Source organism: Antedon bifida, chromosome 2, assembly GCF_963402885.1.
Source record: "Antedon bifida chromosome 2, ecAntBifi1.1, whole genome shotgun sequence".
Lineage (NCBI taxonomy): Eukaryota > Metazoa > Echinodermata > Crinoidea > Comatulida > Antedonidae > Antedon > Antedon bifida.
The window spans coordinates 24,690,520-24,699,426 of record NC_136227.1 but is presented as its reverse complement, the minus strand read 5'-3'; the positions used below and the strand labels follow the sequence as shown (position 1 = coordinate 24,699,426).

Below are 8,907 nucleotides of genomic sequence, written 5' to 3'. Positions count from 1 at the left end.
GTAAGGTCTCCATAATATAATTTTAAACAATGACATTATGTACGTTTTAGGAATTGGAAAGTCTTTCGGAACATGGGTAGTCTTGTATTTATTGATGTTTCAGAGAACACATTCTTTATCTGGATTCAATACAGAGCCTGGGGATGAAAATCAAGCAGAAGGTGATTTAACCTATTTTACTTGTATTGTACGAGGACTCGATGACACTCACTATGTTTCTTGGTTGCATAATGGACGCAAGATTAGTAAAAATTATGACATTATATCAGATAACAATCGATATTCAATCGAGTTTGATTCTAATTCTAGAAAATACAACTTTGAAATTGAGAATACTCAAAGGCAAGATAAAGGAGAATACATATGCGCTGTTTATGATAGCAGTGACAGCATTGTGGTCAAATCTAGAACAGCTAATTTAACAGTTTCAGAAATTCCACAAGAACCTTACCCTATTTGTCATAACGCTAAGCTAAGCTATTCCGCTGGACAAAGTGTGGTTATTTCATGTATATCTGAAAAGACATCTCCTCTTGCTCATTTAAAATGGAAACAAAATAATATGGATGTTACGACAGCATTAAGTGAAGACACATCTAGTGGTAATTACAAAGTATCGTATTCATTTACTGCAAGAAAATCCCATAATAGAGCAATATTTATATGTGAATTAACAACATCCGTTAACCCAACTATAAGAAGGAATTGTTCTATTGGACCTATCAACATTTTGTATGCTCCTGTTGTTCGAATTGAGCAAACAAGTGACGTCATACTTGGTACTGAAGCCATCTTCATTTGTTATAGTGATGCAAATCCACAAGAAACTACATATCAATGGAGTTTTAATCCACCTATAGACGAATCAATGTATTATTTAGAAAATGAATTTATTTTGAGAATTAAAAAAACAGTAAATAGTTTAAATGGTATACAAGTTATCTGCAAAGTAACGAATTCTATTGGAAGTGAGTCAAACAAATTAATAATCAAAGTAAAGACGAGAGGAGATATGCCAGACAATGAAGATGTAGAATATGACAAAACATTCGAAGAAAATATAGATATATCTGATAGTAAAAAGGTAAATAAAAATCAGCAATTGTTGCGAACAAGATCACCAACTATAAACAACAGTCATAATAATTCAGATATTTCAATATCTCTAGTTGTCATCATTGGAGTGGTATGCATTATAGTAATTTTAGGTTTGGCATTGATACCTGTTGGTTACATGAAATATACACGTAGACAACCCAGTGACACCATCAGTAGAGGAAGACCTGTGTCAATACCTGATGTATACTTTGAACCAAGAGATCACATAGATCCTATGCTACCACAGTTAGGCTTAGCAGCTCCATGGATGAGGACAATAGGAGTTCAAGTTCCTGGTGAATGTGAATATGATGCCACATATAATACACAAGTTATGTCACAGCCACGACAGGTATACTATACACAACGGATGTACCCGGCTTCTTAATTGTAATGATTGCTGTTTCAGAACTAATAACACAATATTGAAACTGATTTGCCATACCTTTTTAAGACAATCATTCATATTCATATTATGTTTATGCATATGCAAAACTCAGATATACTCTGTATTGCGAAAAATACACGGTGTGTTGCTCGACTTCTGTTTTACAAATATAGTGTAAGGTTTCCTTAATATACTTTTAAACAATGACATTATGTACGTTTTAGGCATTGGAAAGCCTTTTGGAACATGGGTAGTCTTGTATTTGTTGATGTTTCAGAGAATATATTCTTTATCCGGATTCATTAAAGAGCCTGGGGATGAAAATCAAGCAGAAGGTGATTTAACCTATTTTACTTGTATTGTACGAGGACTCGATGACACTCACTATGTTTCTTGGTTGCATAATGGACGCAAGATTAGTAAAAACTATGACATTTTATCAGATACTAATCGATATTCAATCGAGTTTGATTCTAATTCTAGAAAATACAACCTTGAAATTGAGAATACTCAAAGGCAAGATAAAGGAGAATACGTATGCGCTGTTTATGATAGCAGTGACAGCATTATGGTGAAATCTAGAACAGCTAATTTAACAGTTTTAGAAATTCCACAAGAACCTTACCCTATTTGTCATAGCGCTAAGCTAAGCTATTCCGCTGGAAAAAGTGTGCTTCTTTCATGCATATCTGAAAAGACATCTCCTCTTGCTCATTTAAAATGGAAACAAAATAATATTGATGTTACGACAGGATTAAGTGAAGACACATCTAGTGGTAATTACAAAGTATCTTATTCATTTATTGCAAGACAATCCAATAATAGAGATATATTTTTATGTGAATTAACAACATCCGTTAACCCAACTATAAGAAGGAATTGTTCTATTGGACCTATCAACGTTTTATATGCTCCTGTTGTTCGTATTGAACAAACGAGTGACGTCATACTTGGTACTGAAGCCATCTTCATTTGTTATAGTGATGCAAATCCACAAGAAACTACATATCAATGGAGTTTTGATCCACCTATAGACGAAACTATGTATTATTTAGAGAATGAATTTATTTTGAGAATTAAAAAAACAGTAAATAGTTTAAATGGTATACAAGTTATCTGCAAAGTAACGAATTCTATTGGAAGTGAGTCGAACAAATTAATAGTCAAAGTAAAGACGAGAGGAGACATAACAGACAATGAAGATGAAGAATATGACAAAACGGTTGATGAAAATAAAGATATATCTGATAACAAAAAGGTAAATAAAAATCAGCAATTGTTGCAAACAAGATCACCCACTGTAAACAACAATAATAGTAATTCAGATATTTCAATATCTCTAGTTGTCATCATTGCAGTTGTATGTATTATAGTCATTCTAGGTTTGGCATTGATACCTGTTGGTTACATGAGATATGCACGTAGACAACCCAGTGACAGCATCAGTAGAGGAAGACCTGTGTCAATACCTGATGTGTACTTTGAACCTAGAGATCACATAGATCCTATGCTACCACAGTTAGGCTTAGCAGCTCCATGGATGAGGACAGTAGGAGTTCAAGTTCCTGGAGAATGTGAATATGATGCCACATATAATACACAATTTATGCCACAGCCACGACAGGTATACTATACACAACGGATGTACCCTGCTTCTTCGTTGTAATGATTGCTGTTTCAGAACTAATAACACAATATTTAAACTGATTTGCCATACCTTTTTAATACAATCATTCATATTCATATTATGTTTATGAATATGCAAAACTCAGGTATACTGTATTGCGAAAAATACACTGTGTTACTCGACTTCTGTTTTACAAATATGGCGTAAGATTTCGATAATATACTTTTAAACAATGACATTATGTACGCTTTAGGCATTGGAACGTCTTTTGGAACATGGATAGTTTTGTATTTGTTGATGATTCAGAGAACACATTCTTTAGCTGGATTCAATAAAGAGCCTAGGGATGAATATAAGGCAGAAGGTGATTTGACCTATTTCAACTGTATCGTGCTAGGACTCGATGACACTCACTATGTTTCTTGGTTGCATAATGGACGCAAGATTAGTAAAAATTATGACATTATATCAGATAACAATCGATATTCAATCGAGTTTGATTCTAATTCTAGAAAATACAACTTTGAAATTGAGAATACTCAAAGGAAAGATAAGGGAGAATACGTATGCGCTGTTTATGATAGCAGTGACAGCATTGTGGTGAAATCTATGACAGCTAATTTAACAGTTTCAGAAATTCCACAAGAACCTTACCCTATTTGTCATAACGCTAAGCTAAGCTATTCCGCTGGAAAAAGTGTGCTTCTTTCATGTATATCTGAAAAGACATCTCCTCTTGCTCATTTAAAATGGAAACAAAATAATATGGATGTTACGACAGGATTAAGTGAAGACACATCTAGTGGTAATTACAAAGTATCGTATTCATTTATTGCAAGACAATCCAATAATAGAGCAGTATTTATATGTGAATTAACAACATCCGTTAACCCAACTATAAGAAGGAATTGTTCTATTGGACCTATCAATGTTTTATATGCTCCTGTTGTTCGTATTGAACAAACGAGTGACGTCATACTTGGTACTGAAGCTATCTTTATTTGTTATAGTGATGCAAATCCACAAGAAGCTACGTATCAATGGAGTTTTGATCCACCTATAGACGAAACTATGTATTATTTAGAAAATGAATTTATTTTGAGAATTAAAAAAACAGTAAATAGTTTAGATGGTATACAAGTTATCTGCAAAGTAACGAATTCTATTGGAAGTGAGTCAAACAAATTAATAATAAAAGTAAAGACGAGGGGAGACATAACAGACAATGAAGATGAAGAATATGAAAAAACGGTTGATGAAAATAAAGATATATCTGATAACAAAAAGGTAAATAAAAATCAACAATTGCTGCAAACAAGATCACCAACTATAAACAACAGTCATAATAATTCAGATATTTCAATATCTCTAGTTGTCATCATTGCAGTTGTATGTATTATAGTAATTCTAGGTTTGTCATTGATACCTGTTGGTTACATGAAATATACACGTATACAACCTAGTGACACCATCAGTAGAGGAAGACCTGTGTCAATACCTGATGTATACTTTGAACCTAGAGATCACATAGATCCTATGCTACCACAGTTAGGCTTAGCAGCTCCATGGATGAGGACTGTAGGAGTTCAAGTTCCCGGTGAATGTGAATATGATGTAACGTATAATACACAAGTGATGCCACAGTTACGACAGGTGTACTACTCACAAAGGATGTATCCAGCAGCTTCACTGTAGATTAGTATATGTTATGGTTAGAAAACTGATTCTTAATATTGCTGATTTCCTAATTACCTGTACCTGGAGTATTTTAACCATGATAACATTTATCATTATTCCCACACACACCAATTATATCCGCCAATTCCGTAATGCATACATCATGTAAGAGGTTAAGTGTTGTGTTATGGTGTATGAAACATATAACGCTATATTTCGGAATTTTTCTTGATACTTGTAAAATCTACAGTACGGAGAAACGAGTGCTTTATATAACATGATGATCATTTGATTCATTACTCCTGTTAACACAAATAAAGCACAAATGTGTAGTGTTTTCCTCAATTGTAAGTGACAAACTTATGTTCTGAATATACCATCCATTGGTATAACCAATCACCATTACGTATTACAATGGGAATTATAGGGCCTAATTGCTATAATTATGTAAATAGTAGCATATTGTTTTTGTAAATGTTATAATAATTTTAAATATTAATTTGAAACTGAAAATTATTGAAGCCAACGATTTTCAAACATACCATCCACAGTTTGTACCACTCTTTATCATTATGTATATTATAGTGAGGATTATAAATGAATTATTATAATTATGTAAATACAGTAGTTATTATTACCCTATACGTGTGTATTAAGTAATGTTAATAATGTAGCACAACTTCACATAAATATAATTGTCATGATTTATGTTTTTATTATATATTATATTATTTTATTATGTTAAGCACAACTTAAACAACCCCACCAGTTATGTATTTGTTTGTCTGAATGTGTACAATTATGTAATAATGATCGTCTTAATACTAAAAAATGATAGCGATTATGATACATTTATCTGCAATCGGCCTACACAGTTTGCGTTTGTGAAATGTACTGCGTAACTATTTAGACTCATACTCTACTGTTCTATGTTCTTTCTTTCTTTCTCTATTTACCCATAAATATAAATTATAAACATTGCAACATACAAATAATAATAATTATATCAATGTTAATTTATGAATGACGTAATATGTGTTTATACAATATTAATATTAGTTTTTCACAATCTCTAAAATATGATTATTATTTTAAATTTTTTTTATTTTTAAATGTTATAACAATACGAAACAATGATTACCGTAAAATATATATTTTAAATAAAAATTGAATCAGTATCGTTACTGTCAATATTTTGAATAAAAGTCATGTATAAATATTTTTAAAAAATGTTAAATCATATGTTATTTTTTCAAGTCGTCTTGATAATTTACCATATATTTGAATTTGTACGTTGTTGTAAATCTGATTCGATATTGATATTTATCATTGTAAACATTGTATAAATTGGGCATCAAATAATGTTGTCACTGGTAAGGGTAAAGAATACAGTTTAATAATATCAATAATAATCTATTTCAGACATGACATGCTTATTATAGTTATAGGCCATATTGCCTGAATTGATGACTCATGAAGACAAGTGCATCGATGCTCTTATTACCAAGAGGATTGAAATCGATGGCTCTTTTCGCTACGTTGCTTAGCAGTATATTGTGTACAGTAATAAATTATGTAAATTTACAAAATGTTTAGAGTTTTTGCTATTAAAATGTCAAGCAAGAACCTGGCAACCAACTGTTATTACACTATGATGTACTGTTTGCCAGAAACTAACATGTAATGCCTAATAATGTTGGCGAAACTGCGATCTGGATAGAATGACACATTATAATATAATTTGATGTTCTCATGTAAATAATTAATAATAATTAATTAAAAACGTTAATTTAGAATTGGGTTACTAGGTTTATTATCATTATACAATAACCATTTATGTCAACTTAATTGTAAATAATTATTGTAATATGATATATATTAATAATAGTATTTATTTAGAGATTCTGTATAACAGATTATTGTTACCTGTTAGATTAATATTATTAGTTAATAGATATATGTGTGTAATTTAATTCAACAAATACTGTTACCACATGTTGTACATATACGATGTTATAACATATAACAATATTTAGGCTTCTTATATCATAGATATTTTTAAATAGGTGTTTTAAATTTTACATACTACCGTTATTATATTCATGATTACTATAAATGTTATGATTGTGTGCACTTAATGAATGAAGTAATGTGTGACACCCATCTTCAATTCATTTTATTGCTGATATCGATATAAATAAAGTGCATGCATACGAGAAGTTATTTGTCAAATATAATGTACTTGATCCTTGCTTAATTTATATGGTGTTTGTTATTTTTTTTACTATGTGGCTTGCGCGTATTGGGCTACTATTGGCTTACGCAACCACCACCACCATGGTTGCTTTACGACATGTGATGCTTCTATAAAATATCGTCTATCATGGTGATACGTTACGTTATAGTGGACGTTCACTCATCCTCTCTTTTGGCAAACAAAATTAGTTCTTCTAAACATAACCTCAAAATACATTCGACTTTGTAGCTTCTTTGTTTTATTTTCTCTTTCGCTCGTTCGTTCGAGTAACGCCAACGCGTAGTAACACAATTACGTCTTCACCGTTATCTTGTTGAGCAATGTACTGGTCTACGGTCTATTGTCGGTGAATATTAACAAACAACCTTAACATATACCCTGGAATGATTTATACTATAGAAGTGTGATGATAATTTATAGTATTTTTATTAATATCTCAATTGGGGTACAAATTTAAGAATGATTGGTGATTTCTCTTTTATTTATTACACTTTGTGTAGTGAATAAAAATAATGGTGACGATGAGGTTGTTAATATTACACATAATACAAAGACGGTAATGAATCAGGTTTATTATGCACATGTAAAATAATTTCAAATTATAATTATAAGGATATAATTATTAACTGTTTATCTTATTAACCTTGGGGAGGGGAGGACATACGGGTAGTTTCATAAGTAAGGCAAAAAACAATTAATTTTTGTTTAATATTTGTTTTTGTCAATATTTTATAGTTATTAGTTTTCTTTTCATGTCGACAACTGCTTAGGTGGTCAATGCTTAAAGTAATTATTACTTATTTTGATCTCCTTTCACACATTGTCCTCTTGTATCTTTTTGTTTCTTTTCTAAAGTATATATATATATATATATATATGTTATTGTTTTATTCAATGTGTGGAAACTAAATGAAACAAGCAAACCAGTATTGATGATAATGATGATGGTGATGATGATGATGGTGATGATGGTGATGATGAATATGATGATGATGTTGAATATGATGATGATACAGATGATGAAGACGATTTTAATGTTGAAGATGATTAACAACGCTTTAAACAAAGAAAACAATATGAAAACTACTGCCAATGCATACAATCAACGAAAACCATTGTGCAGATGATGGCGACAAATAATTCGATATATCTCTTTGTTCACTAATTAGCAACGGTTTATATAACTCTACCTTGTACTTAAGCTGTTTTCTCAATGCGTTTCAAGAAGAGTTAATTAACTTGAGAATAAGTGAATAATGCATCTTATCGATTGGCAAAATTGGAGTATCAAGACCGTGTTAGAATCGAAAAATACAATTAGGTTGAATACATTCATGAGGCGATAAAAGTAAGATTATTTTAAAATGCTGTTTCTATGTCTGATGGTATTTTTTATCTAAAGGACTAAAACTAGCGTTACATGTTACTAAACAATAACTGCAGTGAAATAATTCAATGTAACGTCAATATTGGTCGACCTTTCTCGAAAATAAATAATAATAATGTGTGACCATATTCATCAGTCTACATAATTATAATCCATTAAACCCAATATACTTCGCTTAGCGTTAAAACAGTGTTAAATCGTTCGATAGCAGCGATATACTGAGTGTGTTATTTTTAAGAAAGATGTTTTATTTTACAAGATTAACAAGAACATTACATTTGCAGAGGTTCAATTGGAATATCTGTACAATATGTGTGTACCCTGCCAATTAGAAGACCGGGAAGATGGTCATGAATATGGAGATTGCAATGTCAATTACACCGACGTGAATTGGTTATAACAATATGGTGTGCAATTTCATCTGATCTGTAATGAAACGAAAGGTTATGGAGCACCATGCATAATTATTACAA

General features: G+C 31.2%; 3 protein-coding genes across 3 annotated transcripts; all 3 read left to right on the top strand.

The window, feature by feature from the left end:
- The first annotated feature begins 35 nt into the window (after window positions 1–35).
- Window positions 36–1,558, top strand: LOC144858763 (lachesin-like). Its single transcript, XM_078714868.1, has one exon. It carries the CDS (start codon window positions 38–40, stop codon window positions 1,484–1,486), a length of 1,449 nt encoding a protein of 482 aa, XP_078570994.1. The 5' UTR covers window positions 36–37; the 3' UTR covers window positions 1,487–1,558.
- A 20-nt stretch (window positions 1,559–1,578) lies between these two features.
- Window positions 1,579–3,156, top strand: LOC144858762 (roundabout homolog 2-like). The gene has a single exon (XM_078714867.1). The coding sequence runs from the start codon at window positions 1,698–1,700 to the stop codon at window positions 3,150–3,152; it is 1,455 nt and encodes a 484-aa protein (XP_078570993.1). The 5' UTR covers window positions 1,579–1,697; the 3' UTR covers window positions 3,153–3,156.
- A 197-nt stretch (window positions 3,157–3,353) lies between these two features.
- Window positions 3,354–7,051, top strand: LOC144858761 (lachesin-like). Its single transcript, XM_078714866.1, has one exon. It carries the CDS (start codon window positions 3,354–3,356, stop codon window positions 4,806–4,808), a length of 1,455 nt encoding a protein of 484 aa, XP_078570992.1. The 3' UTR covers window positions 4,809–7,051.
- Window positions 7,052–8,907: the final 1,856 nt, after the last annotated feature.

Coding starts and splice junctions, on each gene's coding strand:
- LOC144858762 (XM_078714867.1), top strand. CDS start 1,698: ATGTACGTTTTAGGCATTGGAAAGCCTTTTGGAACATGGGTAGTCTTG.
- LOC144858761 (XM_078714866.1), top strand. CDS start 3,354: ATGTACGCTTTAGGCATTGGAACGTCTTTTGGAACATGGATAGTTTTG.
- LOC144858763 (XM_078714868.1), top strand. CDS start 38: ATGTACGTTTTAGGAATTGGAAAGTCTTTCGGAACATGGGTAGTCTTG.